General features: G+C 51.6%; 2 protein-coding genes across 3 annotated transcripts in view; both read left to right on the top strand.

Annotated features, from left to right (window-relative positions):
• RPH3A (rabphilin 3A) overlaps window positions 1–7844 on the top strand; it is a 62910-nt gene extending 55066 nt beyond the window's left edge. The window contains exons 18-20 of one of the 2 annotated variants that reach the window (XM_081113970.1): window positions 1377–1458; window positions 4741–4837; window positions 5863–7844. In XM_081113970.1, the coding sequence (XP_080970096.1) occupies window positions 1377–1458; window positions 4741–4837; window positions 5863–5993 (310 nt within the window). In that variant the 3' untranslated portion in view covers window positions 5994–7844. The remainder of the gene's footprint in view (window positions 1–1376; window positions 1459–4740; window positions 4838–5862) is intronic. The other variant, XM_081113969.1, reaches the window with a different exon arrangement.
• A 3618-nt stretch (window positions 7845–11462) lies between these two features.
• OAS1 (2'-5'-oligoadenylate synthetase 1) lies at window positions 11463–21418 on the top strand (the record flags this gene model as incomplete). The annotated part of the gene is made up of 6 exons (XM_081114018.1): window positions 11463–11660; window positions 13103–13388; window positions 14776–14960; window positions 16260–16492; window positions 17463–17616; window positions 18797–21418. 5 exons carry the CDS (start codon window positions 11463–11465, stop codon window positions 17614–17616), a joined length of 1056 nt encoding a protein of 351 aa, XP_080970144.1. The 3' UTR covers window positions 18797–21418.

Genomic DNA, 21418 nt, shown 5'->3' with positions numbered 1-21418 from the left:
AGCACTTCCCTTAAGCCCTCGGTGGAAAACCAGGCCAGCATGGGCTTTACTTCAGATTTCCTTCGAATGAGGATTTAGTTAACAAAAGAACACACGGGTCAGGAATGAATTTGATCTCCAGGAATAATTTGGCTTTATTTTCTCGTATGGTCCGGTAAAGTTAACTCACGGGCTGCTGCCCTGCTCTCCATTAAATCCCAGCCACGTGCAAGTTGGTTTTCTTAAATCATTCTCCCCACTGGCCCTTCTCCCACCCACACAATCCCGCCCGAAGGGGGAGGGTCGAGGAGTCCCCAGTGAAGCAGCTGACCTGGCGGCTGTTGTGGGAAGGGAAACAGGGGACCGTGAATCCGTTTAGGATCAAATAAAGATTTCAAGTCAGAATCACCCTTTATTTTTGTCCAGCATTTGGTACCTGTCGATTCCCCATCTGTTTCTCCTCTTGGAAAGTACCCTCAAAAACAGTTTGGTAAGGGAGAAAGAAATGTTCGCCCTCTCTAGTGGCTGGGAAACTGAGGCACGTTGAAGTTACGCTCAGGCTCAAAGTTGCACAGTTAGCGAGAAGTTGAATAAGAACCCAAATGTCATAACTCTTTGGAGTTTTTAGCCCATTTTATTTATTCCCCCAGAAACTATTGATTGCGCACCTACTGTGTGCCAGGCATTGTGTCTACACCAGGGAAGAGCCTTCCAAACGGAGGAAACAGTATGTGCAAAGGTCCTGGGGTAGGAAGGAATGAGTGGGAAGTGGGGCAAAGAGCATGGGTGAGATTTGGCTGGGCTAGAGCAGGGACCCAACCTCTCAGGCTCTGAAGGCCACATCAGAGATTTCGAACTTTACACTAGGACAAAGGGAAGCCATTAAATAGTTTTGAGCAGAGGAGTGACAGTAATTAGATTTGCAGCTTCTCCCTTTTGTCTACACACATGACGTCTCCCCTGGAGTTGGGGCCAACCTAGGGGTGATCGATGGTAAAATGTCAGGCACAGCATCAGGGTCTCAATTTGACCCTTTGAGAGCAAGTCCTGGCTAAGAGCACAGACTCCAGATGCAACAGCTGGGCTCAGTCCCTGCTGTGTGACCTGAGGTAGCTGTCTCAACTTCTCTGAACCTTCAGTTTCCTTGTAGGTAAAATGGGTGGTTGTAGTTCTACTGTCCAGGGTTTGTTGAGGGATAAGTGCACCTCAGGTGCTTAGTGCAGTCAGCGCCTGACATCAAGTAGCTCTAATGCACACTGGACATCATTAATGTGGATTCGCTTTCTGGTCTGTTCATCAGTTATTCCCCTAACACCAGAAGGAGCCTTTGGGGTCACCAAGGGGCTATTCTTATTCATTGAACTTCACTCATAACAGCCTCTTGTGTCTCCTCTCAGCTGGCTGAAACCAGACATGGGAAAGAAGGCCAAACACAAGACTCAAATTAAGAGGAAAACCTTGAATCCTGAATTTAATGAGGTAAGGCTGCCCCAGTTTTTGTCATGCTGTGGAATCTTAACTGTGTGAGACTGGAACGAACTCCCTACTAGAATGCTATCAGGCACATCAAGAAAGTGCTTTCTCTCATAAATCAGCTTGAATTATCCCAAAGAGAGGTAATGAGTTTCTTGTCCCTGGAAGGAATCAAGCCTGAGACAAAAACCTATCGATTAGGCATGTCGTAGGCAGGAAGTTGAGTTAGAAGAGAGATCGAATGAAATCGCCTCCCATAACTTCACCAGTTCTAACAGGCTGCAATACTGAAATCTGAGGAGATACGTTAGAACAGTGATGCCCTTTACCATGCACCCAGCCGGCGATGCCCTCTCCCTCCCTCCCCACATCCATCCGGTACATCAAGCCACAGTTTAGATACTCAGTGAATGGCTCCTTCCTCCGTGTGCTCACTGCTGCCGCCTTGCCTGCGACCCTGGCATGGCACGCTTGGACCCTTGCAGTAGACTCCTGCGTCACCTCCACATAAGCACTGAGCTTTGTAAAACGCGCATCTGAATGTGTCACCCCCTTGCTTGCAGTAAATAACCCAACAATGACTCCCTAACTTCTTAGCACGACAGTCAAGCCCTTTCAAACTCACAGCCCACCCCTGCCCCCTCACACAACCCCCCTCCCCAAGTCACACTAAATTCCTGCAGGTCCCTGGCTCACCCTCAGCCTTTTGCATCTGCCGTTCCCTCTTCCCAGACTTCCCTCTCCCTCCTCTCCTCTCTGGCGAACTCCTAGTCATCCCTCAAGACTCAGTGTGTGATCCCCCAGAGATAGGCTTTCTCTGTGCTCCCAGGCTCTATGCACCCCTCTGTCTTATGCTGTCCCTCTGGGTTTCACCGACCTGTTGACAAGCCTGGCAGACACGAGGGGCCCAGAAATACCTGATGAATATAATGATCTGATGTTGGGCCAGTCAGCCACACTGCTTTTCACCAAATGTTGCAAAGTAGGAAAGGGAAGTTACAACAGTGTGTTTTGTGTCATTTCATTTTTTTAAAACGCATGCCCATCAGCACATGCGTGGGGAGTGTTCTGGGGAAACAGTCCAGAGCCACCCCTGGCCAGGGAGCATAGCCTGTCCTGTCCCAGGTCCCTCCTTCAGACGGCCCCCTGATTTCCTGACTCTGATTCGCGAATTGTGAGCAAAGAGCCAACTACTGCTGTCCTGCCCTCCCCTCTCCTGAAAGCTGAGCAGGTCACAAAGTAAGAAATCCAAACCGCCAATCAGCTCATTAGCAACAGAGGAATCACACACCAAGACCAGACCCCATATCTGATAACAAATGGGCACACCGCTGTTGTAAAGTGCGGTGCCCGGTGTGGGTGCACATGTGGGGAGAGACAGACGCTGGGCGGGGGAGCCAGCGTCCCGCTTCCAAAGGGACATTTGTCAAAACCCTGCAAAAGCCTTCGATTTTTACATTTAAGTTCCATGTATCTGGGGGATGGGGAATATAGTCACATTCGAAAATTCCAAAAGTCATAGAGGGCATCCGGTCAAAACCCCCTCCTCCTCCAGCCTCTAGAACCCACCTCTTTTTTTCTGAAGCAACGGTATTATCTATTTTTAGGAGACTAGATAGATGAATAGATTCTTTTTTTTAAAATATATTTTATTGATTTTTTACAGAGAGGAAGGGAGAGAGATAGAGAGTTAGAAACATCGATGAGAGAGAAACATTGATCAGCTGCCTCCTGCACATCTCCTACTGGGGATGTGCCCGCAACCCAGGTACATGCCCTTGACCGGAATTGAACCTGGGACCTTTCAGTCCGCAGGCTGACGCTCTATCCACTGAGCCAAACCGGTTTCGGCGATGAATAGATTCTAATAGATAGATAGATAGATAGATAGATAGATAGATAGATAGATGAATATGTGTGTGTTTGTGTGTGTGTGTACACAGACATCGGTATAGATACAGCAGATATATGTGTGGCTGACATTCTTATTGGGCACCAATGGTATGCAGTATATATCCACTGTTCTCTATCTTACAATTTTACAAACTCAGAAAAACACTTCTTGGAATATCCTGATATGTCATCATGGGTGTACGCATGGTTTAGCTACAAGGGTGCCTTTCATCATACTATTAATGATCATGAAAAATTGGAAACAACCTGACTACTTGACCATCAGGCATTAGGTGACGGGACAGCCACACAGCCATTCAATGAAGCCATTGAAATGGTGATGCCTCCCTGGCCGGTGTGGCTCAGTTGGTTGAACATCGTCCCATGCGCCCACAGGTCATCTGTCAGTCCCCAGGAGGGGGCGTGCAGGAGGCAGCCGATTTATGTTTCTCCCTCTCCCTCTCCCTCTCCCTTCCTCTCTCACTAAAAAAAAATCAATAAGACATATTTTTTTAAATGGTGATGCAGAGAAATATTTGCTAGCATGGGAAGTTGGTTTTTGCCATGTGTTCTATAAAATGGGAAAAGAAAGCCACAATATGGTATATTCGTATTATATTTCATATAATACATGAATATTTCATATAATATTCTAATGAATATTCATTTTCATTTTTTAAAACACTGGCAACATAAGCAGCTGTTGCTATGTCAGCCTCAGTCCCCTCAGCTACCTTGAATCTCTAGCGGATGGCGGCCGGGGCAACCTACCCGAGCGGAAGGACTGAATCCATGGCCCTCGGCCTTCAGGGAAACTCGGCCGGGACCAGCTCTCTAGCAAACTCCACCTGCCTTCCCAGTTCCAAACAGTCACTGAAAAGAGAATTACAGGGCTCGAGGCATTTGTTATGGAAAATATTTGTTGAAGAGTGATTGTCAGGCCCTGGCTGGTTTGGCTCAGTGGTTGGAGCATCGGCCTGCACACCGAAGGGTCATGGGTTCGATTCCTGGTCAAAGGCACGTACCTTGGTTGCAGCCCCGGTAGGGGCGCATTTGGGAGGCACATAAATGTCTCTCTCTCTCTCTCTCTCTCTCTCTCTCTCTCTCTCTCTCTTTCTCTCTCTCTCTCTTTCTCTTTCTCTTTCTCTCTCTCTTCCCCCCCCCCCCTCCTCCTCCCGCCCTTCCACTCTATCTGGAAATCAATGGAAAGAGAATCCTCGGGTGAGGATTTAAAATAAAGCAAGAAAGAAAAGGGATTGTCAGGCCTGGAATAGAGGCTCAGAGTGGGAGGGCCCCTTGTTCCCGGAACGCCTGCTTCCAGGGCCTCCCTTGGTCTGTGAACCCCTCGGACTTGGCCTCTTAGCTCAAACACCCGCCCTCCTCTCTTGCCTCCAGGAGTTCTTCTATGACATCAAACACAGCGACCTGGCGAAGAAGTCGCTGGACATCTCGGTCTGGGACTACGACATCGGCAAGTCCAACGATTACATCGGTGAGCGCTCCCAGCTCCCCTCGAAAACCTGCCCTCTGTCCTCCCAGGGCTGTGGGGGGCGGGGGGCGGTGAGAGTCTTTCTCTTTCTGGCACCACATCATCCAAACCCTGAGGCAGAAACCATGGTCCCTGCTTGGGTCCAGTTTGAGAAGCTGTCAGAGGAGCGAGCTTACGAAGTTGGGAAGATTGGGTCATGATTGGTTCTTTGCCGAACAGATCGCCTCTGGCGGGATAGTTAAATCACAGAGCACGGGGCCTGTGGCTCTGCAGGAGATGGGGTGCAAAGGCTGTCTCCCTAATCTGTGTGCGAGTCCAGGATGAAGGCTCTGATTGTCCCAGCCGGCCTCCAAACAATGAGGAAGCACGGTCACTAAACATGGATGAAGAGCCCAGCCCGTGTGGCTCAGTGGTTGGCCATCAACCCATGAACCAACAGGTCGCCAGTTTGATTCCCAGTTAGAGCACAGGCTCGGGTTGTGGGCTCGATCCCCAGTAGGGGGCGTGTAGGAGGCAGCCGATGCATGATGTTTCTCTCTCCTCTTGATGTTCTATCCCTCTCTCTCTCTCCCTTCCTCTCTCTCTACAAAAAAATCAATAAAAACATTTTTTTTAAAAAAAAAGATGGAGCGGGGAAGGAACTCCAGGCCAGGGACACAGCTTGGGCAAAGGCGTGGCGGCAGGTGGAGCGGGGTGAGGAACGTGACTCTTTGGAGACAGATGAGGAGTTTCCACAAGGAGCGGGAGGTCGGTTGCTGCGGGTGCAGGGATCTGTGCCCGGTCTGGACAGACAGACAGCGCGGTGCCTCAGTAGGGAGCCACGGCAGGTTCGCGAGCAGCTGGCCTGCGGGCAGAGAGGCCAGGAGTCACAACAGCGTGACCTCCACCCTCAGAGCGCGGATGCCCGGGCGCCGGAGGGGCTCACTGCTTGGCGGCAGCTTTCCCCCCAACTGGACGTTTGGGTCCAGAATGCGAGTCCCCTGTGTCCCTCCACTCTGAGCCCTGTCCCTGTCCGCCCTGTCACCCAGGAGGCTGCCAGCTGGGGATCTCGGCCAAGGGAGAGCGCTTGAAACACTGGTACGAGTGTCTGAAGAACAAGGACAAGAAGATCGAGCGCTGGCACCAGCTCCAGAACGAGAACCACGTGCCCAGCGATTAGAGTGGCGCCCGGCTCCCTGGCTCCGTGCCCTGCCCCCTGCCCAGGTCCCCCCCAGCCTGCCCCAGCCTGCCTCAGCGGCCCACTGCACTCTGGTCTCTCTCCTGTACGCCCCTGCCCCTCCCCTGCCGCCCTCCCTGAACCTGCTTTTGGGGTCCCCCTGACCTTGGGCATTGCCACCAAAGACCTCCTCTGCCTCCCCCCTCCCCCCCCCCCCGCCACCCCGCGATGCTCCTGCGAGGCTGCGAGGTGGGCTCTGAGCGCAGCCCCGCTCCGGTCCCGGTCCCACCAGGATGGAGCAGTCGGGACAGGGATGGGAGATCTTTACAAAGAGGTCGTTCCTTTAACAACCCCCCTGTTTGGGTAATTACAGACGTTCGTCATCATTTCGGACTGTTTTAGCCCTCCTGGCCTTGAGCAGGAGGGCACGGACACTCCCGTTTCCTGTGTCGCGTCTGTGTGTCCCCTCAGCCGTGAGCACCGGACAAAGCTGTGGGGACCCTGAACCGGGGTAGACATAGAGCGTCCAGGCTCCCAGCTTTCTGTCCCTCTCCACCCCCGTCTCTCTCCCCTTCTCCCCTCTCCCTCTCTAAGGGGTTCAATAGCAAAAGCAAAAAATGTGCTAACACAGCCTCACCCCCTCACCTCCCCTCACCTGCCAGACCAGCAATCGGGCAAAACCTGAGCTTCCACGTAGACCCTTGCTTCCTCGATGCCCACTTCCCCATGGGCACCGCCAGGCGGCCTCGGGCGGAGGGCCGGCTGCTGGCCCTGCCCAGGTGCAGGCAGCAGCCCACAGGCTGTGTAGGCGCCCCAGCAGGCCTTTCCCAGCCCCTGGCCTCCCGGGGTGGGCGCAGAAGGCGCCTGGAAGCCAGATCTCTGGGCGGGGGGCCGGGGGGGGGGGGGCCTCGCCGAAGCCGCATCGGGCTCCTCCTCCCTCTGCTCTCCGTTCAGTGGACCTACGACCTCTGTCCCTGACACTCTGACTCGGCTGCTTTGACTCTCGCGCCTGTGTCTCACCCAGAATCGCCCCGAATCTGTCTGTCTCTGTCTGTCTGTCTCTCTGTCTCTGTCCCTCGCACCCTCCAATGTGCGGGAGGAATACACCGCCGTCATCGTGGATCTGAAACTAGTGTGACAGGTGCCGGTGCCAAAGGCTTGTTCCATCGGGATCATCCAGTCTTGCCCTTTAAAAAAGCTGCTTCCCAAAGGAGAGGAAGGCAGCGCGGACACACATCACCATCCGAGGCTGGGTTCGGGCAGTCTGCGCTGCCTGTGAAAAGCTTGGTTTTTCCCATTCCCACGGCGCCTGCCCCTGTGAGGATCGCCCCCTGTCCAGCAGCCCACCCTGACCTGAGATGGACGCGCAAACGCTCACTTCCTGGAAACACATGCCTTTTCACCTTCCCCCGCCAGGCTCTCCACCCCCAGCTCTCCGCACAATTCACTGAGAGCCACCGATTTCTAAACGTTCAGTCCTAAACCCCACGTTCCCCGCCCGCCCCGAGATGGCCAACAGCTTCCTGGCTGCCGTCGGCCCCCTGACCCTCCGCCTGACCCTCCGCGGCCCCGGCGCCCGCCTCTGCCCCGCGGTTTGTCCTTAGGAGAAAGCATGCTGGCTGCGTCGCCCAAGCCTGGCGCGGGTACTGGCGCTGGAACCAGCATGTGGCGAGCTCCCAGTGCCCGCAGTCCAGGCGCACGCTCTCTCCGCTCTCCCCACAAATGTAACCGCCCCCCCCCACCCCCGCCTCAAGTACACACACGCCCTCCGCCCTCCGGTGCATGCAGAACCCCAGATGCGCCCACCGCCTTTCTTTGTGATGATGTAGCCAAAAATAAAGTAGGAATATCAGGAACACCGTGGCCTGCGCTCTTCCTTTCTGGTTTCCCGGGGTTCCTTCTCCCCGTCAGGACACGCGCCACTGCCTGGATAGCCAGTGTTTAATGAGCATCTACTGCGTTCCAGCCACTGGGGACACGGTGGCCACCAAGGAAGGCGCGGTCTCTGCCCGCCTGGAGCTTGCTTCCTGGTGGATGTCAGCTTGGGCTCAAGGCCACTCATCTCACCCCACGGCCTCTTAGAAGAGGACTGTGTGCTGGTGCCCACCCACCAGGCAGGCAGCACCCTCAGCTCCTCCCTACCACCCCAGCCTTGGGGGGAAGTCCCACGTGGTTGTGGGCTCAGATAACGTGAAAGCTGTCAGCTCACTCATCCGACTGGTGAATAACGCAAAGCCCAGAGGAAGAACAGTCTCGGGGAGGGAGCTAGATCGGGGACGCCCTGGGGGCTACTCTTGGCAGGTTGATTCACACCGATGAGATCACCGAGTACCTCCTTTGTATTCCAGCACCTTCCATCCCATCCCGCAAGCAGCCTTCACGATGGCCCCTCCCTCGAGGTTCTCCCGAAAGTGAGCTGAGTAGGTAACGAACTTTCCAGCCGGATCCCCGATCCCACTGTAACCTGTCCCCAAGGTGCTCGGCAAAAGGTATCAATGTTGGTTTCCTCCCAGAAGGAACCGTCAATTCCATCCGGCAGAAGCTGGGCCTTTTCCAGGCCAAGTTCGAAACAACTTCCTTGTCTTGTCGCCCCAAAGGGAGGTTCCCAGGGTTGGGGCAGAAGTCGGCATAACAGGTTCACTGGGGAGATTTTTTTTCAGTCTACCCCAGCTCTGCCCACCAGAATACTGACTGTTTCATCCACTTGCCATGGGTTAAAATATTTCCTGGTTGATACCTGTTTCCACCTCCATTGTGACTTGGCAAACCACTGCCCTAACATCCTGTTTGTTTTTTTATGCAACTCAGCTGGCGGCCACCAGGCGGAGAGAGGTGCCAATTACAGCCATCCAGGCCTCCCGGGAATGGCAGGGGACACTTGCCACTCTCTCCCTCTGCTCATGGCAGACATCACTAATCGATATGGCATCATTCCCACAGAGCCTCCTAGCAGCCTCTGAATCCTTCTTAACACAGCAATCCAGGCAGCCGCCACCACTCCGTCATGGGCAGTTGAAAAACCTAATTTCCTTCTCTAGACATGGGACATCCCAAAGAAACGGAGAAAGACACGCAGGAAAAGTTCTCATAAATATCGGTACACCTGACTTGGCTAATCATCTCCCCCCCCCCCACCCCCATTGAAACAAAACAGAGGCAACATGATGTGGTAGAAAACACCTGACCAAAAACCACAGCAGCTTTTTCGCTCGTTCAAGTCCAGCGTTCAGATCCTGGCCGCCGCTTTCTAGCTGTGGAGTCTCAGTTTCCTCACCTGGAAAATGGGGACAATGGTAAATACTTCAAAGAAGTGAGACCAAGTTGCCAAGCTCTGGTCTCCCATCAGGGCTGACACAGGTGAGGCTCGGGAAGGGGGAGGGCATCAAAGGGCCCTGGCTCCTGGTGGAAGCCGGATGAGCTGGGCCCACGGGCAAGTGGATTAAACGGTCAGTAGTCTGGTCCCTCCTCCACTCAGATCTGCCAGGGACATTGGCCTAATGAAGTTCAACAATACAGCCCAGCCCCACGGAAATATGCATCACCACGCATGCATGTAAAAGGGATATTTTGCTCGGCCCTGGCCCAGGACTGCTGCGTGACCCTGAGCAAGTCACTTCCCCCTGTGGGTCTTCAACTCCATAGGGAGGACATCAGAGTATCATAATCCTCTCACTTGGCTGCCAGGGCCCACACAGGGGCCTTCATGGCCCAGTCATTCAAGAAAGGCCTAGACCAGGGGTGGGGAACCTTCTTTCTGCCAAGGGCCATTTGGGTATTTATAACATCATTCAAGGGCCATACAAAATTATCAACTTAAAAGCTAGCCTGCTATAGTTGGTCAAACATTTAATGAACTCACCCCTGATGCCTTGGCCAGGCCAGACCGAATGATTTCCATGGCCTTATGTGGCCCACAGGCAGGCCGTTCCCCATGCCCGACCTAGACCTTTTTGCTGAGGCCAGGCCCCTGGAGTGGAGTCCTGTGTGGTCTGTCTTGTACAAAACACACAAGAAAGCGCCATCTATAATTTCCTGTTCCTGTTTCTTTAAAGGGAACAAGAACTTACAGCCACTTGCAAAAGCATGAGGGCGTAATTCTGTATTCTTCCAATTATTTCCTCAATCTTTTACAGTTGTAATTCTTACAACTCACGCTTCCCTAATTCTAGGCCATGTTTTGTGAAGCATGCTTTTATTACATTTTTCCAAAGAATACAATGCTGGTTTCCTAAGGACAGATCTCTTCCGAACTCATGCTGGATCTGTTTATATGTAGATTTAGCCCAAAGTATGTATTTCATGAACAAGTACTTTTGCCATAAAGGCATTTGGGAGCAAACGAAATCTTTGATATGTATATATACACGACCCAACTGGTGGGCAAAATGAATGTTGTGTAGAATGACACACACCCCTTCATAGTTACATTTTGCTTTAAGCAAAAGTCAACATAGTACACAGTTAACTGAGGAGCTGGTGAAGAGAAGGGTAATTAAGAAAGATAGCTAACAGGCATCTATACATGACTTCATCCAACAATAACAGAATACACATTCTCCTCAAGCTCACAGGCAACATTCCCCAGAAAACACACCTTAACACATTCGAAAGGATGCAGCTCATCAAAGTATGCTCTCTACCACGATGGAATTAAACACTCTATCAATAATGGTAGGCTATCTGGAAAATTCCAAAATATTTGAAGACTAACACACTCTTCACTAACACATGAGTCAAAGAATCCTCAAGAGAAATTTAAAAATAGTTTGCACGGACTGACAATAAAGAAACAACAATTAAAAGTGTGGGATGCAATGGAATCGATGATTAGAGGGAATTTTTTTTTTAAATCCTCCCCCAAAGTTATGTTTATTGATTTTAGAGACAGCGGAAGGGAGAGAGAGAGAAACATCGAAGTGAGAGAGAAACAGCGATCCCCTTGACCGGGGATCAAACCTGCAACCTGGTGTGTGCGCTGACCGGGCGGCGCACCCGCAACCAACACATTCCAACGGTCGTTTTTGAGGTTTGGGGTTATGAATGGGGTTTTATGCTTCCTGAGTTTTCTGACCTTTTCCCTTTGGCCATACGCATGCACATACTAATCACAGGAGACTATAAAACAATTGTCAGCAACAATAACAAAACAAAGCAAAAACTAGGAAGAAGAAAACCAGAAATTGGTTTGGGATCCTGACTTCTGTCGGGTGAGGTTCTAATGGGGGTTAAAACACAGTGTTTCCAGAGTGCAGTCCGAAGACAGGCAAACGTTAAAGGCAGGGGTAGGCTGCAGAACGTGGGGGAGGGCTCCGGCATCCCGGGAGTGAGTCATCTGATAAGAGCCAAGGGCATAGCTCCTCCCTTCCCAGGAAACGAAACCCAGGGCAGCTCAGACCTGGGCCACAGAAGAGAGAGACGCTGCCGGAGGTTTCCTTCAGCCCCTGGCTCTTCCTGTCCCTGCCCAGCATCACAATGTGGTCGCTCCAAGCGATTGTAGCCAGGGATCTCGAAGTGATCCCAGCCAAGGATCTGGACAGGTTCATCGAACACCACCTCCTGCCAGACACCGCTTTCCGAATGCAGGTCAAGCAAGCCATTGACATCATCTGCAGTTTCCTGAAGGAGAGGTGTTTCCTCCAAGACAGAGTCCGGGTGTCGAAGGTTGTAAAGGTGAGCCCACCTTCCAGACAGGGGAGGGGGTCGTTGAACGGGCAGGAGTTTCCCCAGAGAACGAGATCTGGGGTTGGTGGTTTCCAGTGGATCCCTACCAAAAGCATAACCACAGTTTGTGAAAATAGATTCTGCAATTTATTTAATAAATATATTTTTATTGATTTCAGAGAGGAAGGGAGAGGGAGAGAGAGAGAGAAACATCAATGATGAGAGAGAACCATTGATCGGCTGCCTCCTGCACACTCCCTACCAGGGATTGAGCCCACAGCCTGTCATGTGCCCAGACTGGGGATTCAACCGGGACCTCCTGGTTCATAGGCCGATGCTCAACCACTGAGCCACACCGGCCGGGCCAGATTCTGTAATTTTTTAACAAATGCCCCAGTGAAGTTCATGAACCACTGTCCTAAGCCACGTCCATTTCGGAGACAGGGAAGCGGAGGCCAGCTCTGATCCACAATCTACTAATTAATGGCCAGGCTGAGGACTCACCATTGATGCAGAGTCTAAATTTTGACAGGTTGCTGGTTACTAGGTGAATGAATGGAGATCGGGTGGGGTGGGGTGTGTGGGGCGGGGGGAGAGAATGAAGAGCATAAAAGGGTTCAAATACAATGCGACACGAGGAGACTGGTCTGGGCTGGTGAGCACACCATAGGGCAGGGGTCCTCAAACTTTTCAAACAGGGGGCCAGGTCACTGTCCCTCAGACCGTGGGAGGGCCGGACTATAGTTCAAAAAAAAACTATGAACAAATTCCTATGCACACTGCACATATCTTATTTTGAAGTAAAAAAAAAAACAAAACGGGAACAAATACAGTATTTGTATTTGCATGTGGCCCGCGGGCCGTAGTTTGAGGACCCCTGCAATAGCGTATGCAGATGTATTACACAGTTGCACACCTGAAACGTATGTGATGTTATATTAACCCACGTCACCCCCAATAAATTTAATAATAATTGCAAAAGAAGGTAGCCCCTGCTGGCTGTAAAACCTTGAGCAAGGCACGTAGCCTCTCTGTGCCTCCGTTTCCTCATCCATACTCCCCGATATGTTACCGGGCTGTGCAGATCCAGTAAACCACCCAGCATGGGCCAGGCTACAGCATATAATGATGTAAGACAGTCAAAGCCAGGGAGTGAAGACCACAGCTTCTAGAACAAGGCAGCTGGGGCTTGAACTGAGTCCCTGCCACCTGTCAGCGGTGGCTTGGGCCCATAGGTAATCTCTCTGAGCATCTGTTTTCCCACCCGTGAAATGGGAACTAATAATAACGCCTAAACAGCAAAGTCCTTGGGAGCATCGTAGGAGGTAAGACGGGCAATGCCCTCAGGACAGTGGCCGGTGCCCAAGAATGTTAGCGATGGGCTCGTCCTTTTATGTAGGGAGGCTCTTCTCAAGAAACGCCAGTTCTCCTTCTCTTCCTCTCTGTTCCAGGGCGGCTCCTCGGGCAAAGGCACCGCCCTCAGAGACCGGTCTGACGCCGACCTGGTCGTCTTCCTCAGCCCCCTCACAAGTTTTCAGGAGCAGTTTGAGCGCCGAGGAGAGTTCATCCGGGAAATCAGAACACAGCTGGAAGCATGTCAGCAACAGAGAATGTTTACCGTGCGCTTCGAGGTCCAACCTAAATTTCAGAACCCCCGCGCACTTAGCTTCACCCTCAAGAGCCGCTCTTCCCAGGCGGAGGTGGAGTTTGATGTGCTGCCCGCCTACGATGTCCTGGGTGAGTGCCCTGACATGAGTGATGTCGGCCTCTGTCCTATGACCCGGCTTCTTTCTCTCTCGGTTCATATTTCTGATTGGAAATCGTTCACCGTTAGTCTTCCCAAAGCAGGGCATCCCTTTAAAACGGGGAAAAGATCTTCGGTTCTCTCCCGGGGCAAGAAGGAAGAAGGTCTGACCAGCCTCAGGCTGTTTAATGAGTGACATTAAACAGCAAATTGGCACGATTAGGGGGCAAGGCATTTCTTAGTATTTTATCTTCCTAAAAATGAGGAAGCATGGATCTGGCATGTTAATTTCACCTTTGACCCAAAACATGAGGAAGCCTCATCACCTTACTCTGAGGGCTGGGAATCTATGGGTGATGCACAGGTGGGCAGGGAAGTACACCTTCTCGGAGGAGGCTCAGTCCCCACATGAGAAAAACTGTAAAACCACACTAGCTACGTTATACTTATTTTAAAGTATTAAATGAGCATCTACATTAAGCTCTTACACAGGGCCTGGCACATAGTAGGTGTTCACAAATGGGAGTTCCCCAGCTGTGCACCCAGGCACCCCAGGACACCCCAGTGAACTGGCTCACAGGGGTGTGTGTAGGAATAGTTTAGATTTTAAATGTCTGAGGGAAACACAGCGACATCTGTCGGACACTGTGCAAACTGCTGCTATTAAGTTGTAGGAACGGATGTATTAATACACAGAACTGACAGGAATTTCTTTGGGCCTAGGGCCGTGGTCGGCAAACTGCGGCTCGCGAGCCACCTGCGGCTCTTTGGCCCCTTGAGTGAGGCTCTTCCTAAGCCTTAGGAGTACCCTAATTAAGTTAATAACAATGTACCTACCTATATAGTTTAAGTTTTAAAAATTTGGCTCTCAAAAGAAATTTCAATCGTTGTACTGTTGATATTTGTCTCTGTGGACTAATGAGTTTGCCGACTACTGGCCTAGGGGACTCTCGAGAAAAATGCCACAAAATGAAAAAAGTTTGGCAGTATCCCCTGGTTGCCATGTCCTGTGTTGGCTGCTGGGGTACAGTGGTCTTAAAAGAGAGAGAGAAGGGGAGGAAGGGCATGCCAGGCAGAGGGCACAGCACAGGCAAAGGCCCGGAGGTTAGAGGGGACCTGAGTGTAGTGGGGGAAATGCAGGACGCTGAGGACGGAAGGAGAGGAGAGGACCAGCAGGAAGTGATGCAGAAAGCAGGCGGGACAGCGGATCCTGCAGACGCCTGTAACCTTCGTGGCGCGGACTGGGCGATGGCAGCGGATGGGAGCATGGGGCTGGAAATGGCCCTTTCCCTGTATCCACGCCAGCGAGCTTGTCACCCCAGAGCGACAGAACCTCAGGGAAGAGCTGGCATCTTAAAGTTATGGATTTGTCCCTAACAGGTCAGGTGACGGGGCCCTACGGACCTGACCCTGACGTCTATGTCAGGCTCATCCGCGAGTGCGAGAGACTGGGGAAGGAGGGCGAGTTCTCCCCCTGCTTCACGGAGCTGCAGCGGGCCTTCCTGAAGCAGCGCCCCGCCAAGCTCAAGAGCCTCATCCGCCTGGTCAAGCACTGGTACCAAAAGGTGGGGGTCCTGTCCAGACCCCAGGAGGAGGGAGGGGAGGGGAGCAGGAGAGGCAGCAGGAGGGGAGGCAGAAAGGGAGGGGTGGGAGGGGAGGCAGGGGAGGAGAAGGGAGGGATGGAGAGGGAAGGAGGGAGGGGGGGGTGGGACATGGGGGGAGAGATGAGAGGAAGAGGGGCATGGTTTCTAGGCCCCACCTCGTCCATGCTCTGCCTCTCTTTCTTTGGATAGAGTGCTCCCCGTTCTTTTCAAGCCAGTGTTTGACTCTGCAATATTTAGAGCTTCGGGAATTTATTGCTATTTGGTCTCTTTTTTTTTTCTTCCTGTCGGTGCCGTTTCATTGTGTGCCTGGCTATTTCTATGCTCCTCATAGTATTTGAGATTATTTGTGAGATAATTTGGGGCTTTGGATCATATATCTCCCTGCAGAGGGAATTTTGTTTGCTTTTAGAAGGCACTTAGGAAGTGCTTAAAGTGCTTCCTCTGAATTAATTTTCATAATATCCTTTTTCATTGCTTTATTTATTTCAGAGAGGAAGGGAGAGGGAGAGAGAGAGAAACATCAATGATGAGAGAGAATCATTGATCGGCTGCCTCCTGCACGCCCCCCACTGGGGATCAAGCCTGCAACCTGGGCATGTGCCCTGACCAGGAATCAAACCGTGACCTCCTGGTTGATAGGTCGACGCTCAACCACTGAGCCACACCTGCAGGCTCATAATATCCTTTTGAGGTAGATGCTATTATTACCATTCACTTGGTAAATGAAAAAAGTTGAGGCTTCAAGAGTGGTCTGCCCAGCCCGGCCGGTGTGGCTCAGTGGTTGAGCATTGACCTGGCACCAGGAGGTCACCAGTTCCATAGCCGTCAGGGCACATACCTGGGTGTGGGTTCTTTCTCATCGATGTTCCTATCTCTCTCTCTCTCCTCCCTTCCTCTCTCCCTAAGAACCAAAAAGAACATATTTAAAAGAAAGAAAGAAAAAAAAGAGTCGTCTGCCCAGAATGAGGCGAGGTTGAGGCCAGGATTCGATCGGAATCCAGAGCCCCAGCCCTAACCAGGGCCAGCGAACTCTTTTCATAAATGACGAGGTAGTAAATATTTTAGACACTGGGTCAGGGCCAGGTCTCCGTCTTAGCGACTCAACGCAGTCTTTGGAGCGTGAAAGCCACAGACGATACGTGCACAAATGAGCGTGACTTTGCACCAAGAGAAAACGTTATTTACAAAAGCAGGCGGTTGGCTGGATTCGGCCGCAGGGCTGGGCAAGCCCATTTTTCTGGCTGTTTTCCCCCCTCTCAGTGTAAGGAGAAGCTTGCACAGTCCCTGCCGCCTCAGTACGCCCTGGAGCTCCTGACCGTCTACGCTTGGGAGCGTGCAGGCTGTCAAACCGACTTCATCACAGCGCAGGGATTTCAGACGGTCTTGGAATTAGTCATGAACTACCGGCAGCTTCGCATCCACTGGACACAGTATTACGACAGTTCACATCCTGTGATTGGTCCATACCTGCAGAGGCAGCTCCAGAAACCCAGGTACTCTGTCCCCACAGGGCCCCTCCCCGCACCCATGGACCCGGGCTCAGCTCTGGCGCCTGGGAAGTGAGGAAGGCGAGGCTCCACGTCTGTTGGTCATCTGCCGCTGCCGGTCCCAGCGCCGGGCCCCTTACTGCCATCTGACCAGACAGCAGGCCGCCCTGTGAGGCGGGCACTGTGCTCCCACCAGCGGTTCTCAGCCTGGGGTCGCGACCCCTTTGGTGGTTGAACGACCCTTTCACAGGGGTCGCCTAAGACCATCCTGCATATCAGATATTTACATGGCGATTCATAACAGTAGCAACATGACAGTTATGAAGTAGCAACGAAAATAATTTTATGATTGGGTCACAACATGAGGAACTGTATTTAAAGGGCCAGAAGGTTGAGAACCACTGTAAGTAGATGAGGACACAGGTTCTGAGAGGCGAGGAGCTTGTGCGACCCTTCCCAGGAAATGAGCGCAGTAGCTGAACCGTGGGCTGAGACAGCCACAGCCACAGCCACAGCTACAGCAATCCGATCACTGTTCCCCGGGTGAAAAGCTTGCTGTGGGGCTCGCACACTCGAACAGGAAAACGTCTTATCATGAGGACTGATATGGATGGGCCCCCATTAGGTTGTGTCCCCTTCACATCCTTGGAGGTGGGCATGTTCAGCTCGCCCCATTTCACAGATGAGGAAACCGAGGCTTAGAGAGCCCCAGTGACCTTCCCACGGGCACACCACGCATCAAGGGCAACAGTGGCATTCCAGCTCGGGTCTGTAAGGCCCAAGAGCAAGGCTCCTTTTCCTGGGTTTGCTGTTCTCCATGACACTCAGGATGAGTCCCAGGAAGCAGCGCCCTGCTGGGCCCTTCCTCCTACCCACCGGCCCACCTGCCCCAGGTGTTTTGCAATTACAGGGGCATCTAGACTCCGGAGACCCAGCCCAGCTCCTCAGCTGTCCCTCTCTCAATGTTGCTCCTCAGGCCTGTGATTCTGGACCCAGCGGACCCTACAGGAAACGTCGCTGGTGGAAAGCCAGAACGCTGGGAGCCGCTGGCGGGAGAGGCAAGGGTCTGGATGACGTACCCATGCTTTCGCAAAGGAGATGGGTCTCCAGTGGGCTCCTGGAACATATAGGTGAGACCCCTGCTCCCTCCCTGTCGTCCCCCCCTCCCCTCCACCCAGCTTGGGGACCCTTGTTTCCAAAGAAATTGCCTCTCACGTTCATATAGCTTCAGGCTGAGCTCCCGATTTTACAGCAACTTTATCATCACGTTGACTCCACTCAGCATGTTCCTAGAATGTCCACACCCTTTGTTCAAAGTTCATTCTTTAACTCGGGCTGCCTTGGCCGAAGGTCAATTTCTTAACCCCTCCCGTTGTCTCACTCTCCTAACGATAACAAACATAGCAACCACTGCTCATGGGATGTTGGCCTGGCGCCCAGCTTCTGTCCTAAGGCCTTTAACACACATTGTTTTATTCACTCATCGATCCTCGCAGCACCGGGTGAGGTAGGTTTTCCGCTCTCATCTCGCGGATGAGAGGAGGAGGCTCGGAGGGGTGGTGCCGCTGCTCACCGCCTTCAGCGAGGGAGCGGCAGAGCTGGGACTCAAACCTGTGGAGTCCAAGGCTGGTGCCCATTCCCCTGTGTAAACAGCCTGCCTCTCCCCCCACCCCTCCCCCCGCCCCCCAGCACCTGACAAAGGGGAGACTCAGAGCAGCCGAGTGGCGTGGGCATGCCACCCAGCCAGTAGGGGCAGGCACTCCTGAACCCGGATCTTTCCACTCCCAGGGCCGGGGTCTTTCTCACGCCAGGGGATTGGTGATGTCATGGGGGTTCCCCAGGAAGCAGACGCCGAGAGGGGGTGTGGTGTGCAGGAACCGACACCCGTGGAACGGAGGGGAAGGAAGCAGGTGTGGGCACAAGGAGAGTCCAGCTGGGATGCAGCCCGGCCACAGTGTCAGCCCCCCTCCTCCCCCCCCCCCCACCTCGGGAGCCCCAGAGCTCCAATGGCCTTGGGAGTTGGCCTCCTGCAGTCTGAGGGGGTCAGGCCGTTATACCCGCCCTGGGCCCTGGATGGGTTCCTAAATGGGGCAACTGAGGATGGGGCGTGGCCTTAAGCCAGGGGCTCTCTGCAGCCCAGGCAACCCTAAAGGGGCTGATCACTGAAGTCTGTTGCTGACAGCCCCCCTTGCCCACCCGGGACCTGCTCCTCTTTCCTTGAGGAGGAGCCGAGTGGCAGGTCACGGAGCCCCCGCAAAGCCAAGATGGGCACCAGCGCTGCAACGTGATCGCGTCCTTTCCCCTTTACAGGCCTAAGGAGGCGGCGAAGATGCCTGGCTAACATCTGCTCTCAAGACACATCAGCTCCCCGATGGTGCACAGCGCCCTGGGCCCTTTCACCCCCACATTCACCAGGCGGAGTGCCCCTCCCGGGTGGAAGAGAGCAGAACACACGCTCACCTTTCAGATGCAAACCAGCCAATCAGAGCCCAGACTCCCACTCACCCAGGGCAGGTCCCAGGGGACTGGGCACGGCCCCACACTCCAGAGCCCGCTGGAATTCTTCGCACTGGCCCATCCTAGCCTGCTTACCCCGCTTGCCTTTCCCGTGGGAACTATGATAAAGGTTCTTTTTTGGGTTAATCCTCACCCACAGATATTTTTCAATTGATTTTTAGAGACCGTGGAAGGGAGGGGAGAGACAGCGAGAAATACCGATGTGAGAGACACATTGACTGGTTGCCTCCCAGATGCGCCCTGACCAGGGCCAGGCTGGAGCCTGCAACGGAAGTACGTGCCCTTGACCAGAATTGAACCGGGGACCTTTCAGTCTGAGGGCTGAGGCTCTATCTACTGAGCCACACCAGCCGGGGCTATGGTAAAGGTTCTCGCCCATGTTTCCCCCTCACTCCCTGTGGCTCAACCCCGGTGCTTCCCCGTGTGGCCCTGTGTGGGACCCTCCCCCCTGTTTCTAGGGATCTGTGAGTATAAACGTCTTCTTTTGTGACAATATTTAGTTATTGTCTTTAACATTCACAAAATAAATCACTTGAAATAAAACAACAACACTCCCACAATCTCCCCTCCCACCTGGTAAAACCTGGGGCCTGTCTCCTCAGCCCTTCCTCTGACTCTGCCTGTCTCCCTGGGTGTGCAGTGTCTTTTTAATGGGGTCCTACTCCCTACCCGGCTTTGTCATCTGCTCTGACAGGTTCACCATAGTTCTCCATGCTGAGACGAAAATTTTGGCATCACTTGTAACGGCACCATTCTACCGTGTGGGTGAGCCGCCTGTGTTGTCTTATGAGAGTTTTTTTTTATTATAAAAACAATATTGCAGTCACCAGCACATTAATTGAGTTAGTAATTAGTAGCTTAATTTGAAAAGCCAAACACATCATATCATAGTGCTCATTTTAATCTCTTGAGGAATTCCCATACTGTTTTCCAGAGCGGCTGCACCATTTCCCATTCCTTCCCATTCCTCCACATTCCCGCCAACACTTGTGTCTTTTGGGGGTTTTTGTGTGTGTGTGTGTGTGTGTTTTGTTTTGTTTTTTTTTTTAATGGAATAGCCATTCTTCCCTAGCTGGTTTGGCTTAGTGGATAGAGTGTCAGCCTGCAGACTGAAGGGTTCCGGGTTTGAGCCCCATCAAGGACACATGCTGGGGTTGTAGGCTCGATCCCCAGTAGAGAACATGCAGGAGGAAGCCGATCAATAATTCTTTCTCATCGTTGATGTTTGTATCTCTCTCTCCCTCTCCCTTCCTCTCTGAAATCAATAAAAATATATATTTTTAAAAATGGAATAACCATTCCAGCAGGTGAGAGGTGATAGCTCATGGTTGTGATTTGCATTTCCCTGATGATTAGTGATGTCAAGCATCTTTTCATGGGCCTGTTGGCCATTTGTATGTCTTTTTTATTTTTATTTTATTTTTTGAGAAATAGCTATTTAAGTGCTTGGCCCATTAATAGTAATAGGACTATTAGATTTTTTAAAAAATTGTTTTGCTCTTGACTTGTGGGAGCTTCTTCTTATTTTGGAAGTTAACCCCTTATCAGGTTTATGGTTTGTAAATATTCCTCCCATTCCAGGGCTTGCCCTTCCACTCTGTGGATGCTTTCACTTACTGTGCAGAAGCGCTTTCGTTTGCTGTAGTCCCTCCTGCCTGGTTTTGCTTTTGTTGCCTGTACTTTGCACATGCAGTCCACTGATGTCCAGCAAGGCCAGGTAACTTCCTGCTGGAGAAACCAAAGGTTCTCTCTTCAACAAATGGTGCTGGGAACATTGGGTAGGATGAATTGTACCCCTACCTTACACCACACACACGAATCAACTCAAAATGGGTCAAAGACTCAAAGATTACATGAATTAAAATCCGACCTTGTCTGAATTACTATAAACTTAAAATAATCATTCATATCTCATAGAAAACTCTGTTCTCTCTTTTTTTAAAAAAAAAATCAAAATCCATGGCTTCCTTTGGCCTTTCTATTTCCATGTTAATTTTATACACAATTTGTACAATTTCACCCAAAATATGGGGAGGTGTTTAATCAGAGTTATACAAATTAGGTTAGGGAGAATGGCATCTATGTAGTACTGAGAATCCCAGTTGATGAAGTTGAACTTTCTTTTCATTTAAGTCTTTAATGACTGTATGAGTAAGTTTTAGAATTTTCCCTGAATTTCATGGGGGTTTTTTTGTCATATTATTCTTAGCTACTTGTTTCTGTGTTATTGTATGTAAGTATGTTTTCTTTAATTTCATTTTGTAATGATTGATTCCTGGAAGACCTAAATGTTTCAGTGTGTATATTTGATTTTAGCATTATGAGTGATCTTAATACTTTTCTGAATTTTCTGATGTTAGATAAATTTAAACTTTTATTGCTTGTATGACCACAAAAAAACAATAAAGCAATTTT

This window comes from Myotis nattereri (assembly GCF_964212035.1).
Source record: "Myotis nattereri genome assembly, chromosome: 19".
Classification (NCBI taxonomy): Eukaryota; Metazoa; Chordata; class Mammalia; order Chiroptera; family Vespertilionidae; genus Myotis; species Myotis nattereri.
The sequence above is the reverse complement of the archived record's forward strand: the minus strand, read 5'-3'. Positions and strand labels throughout refer to the sequence as shown.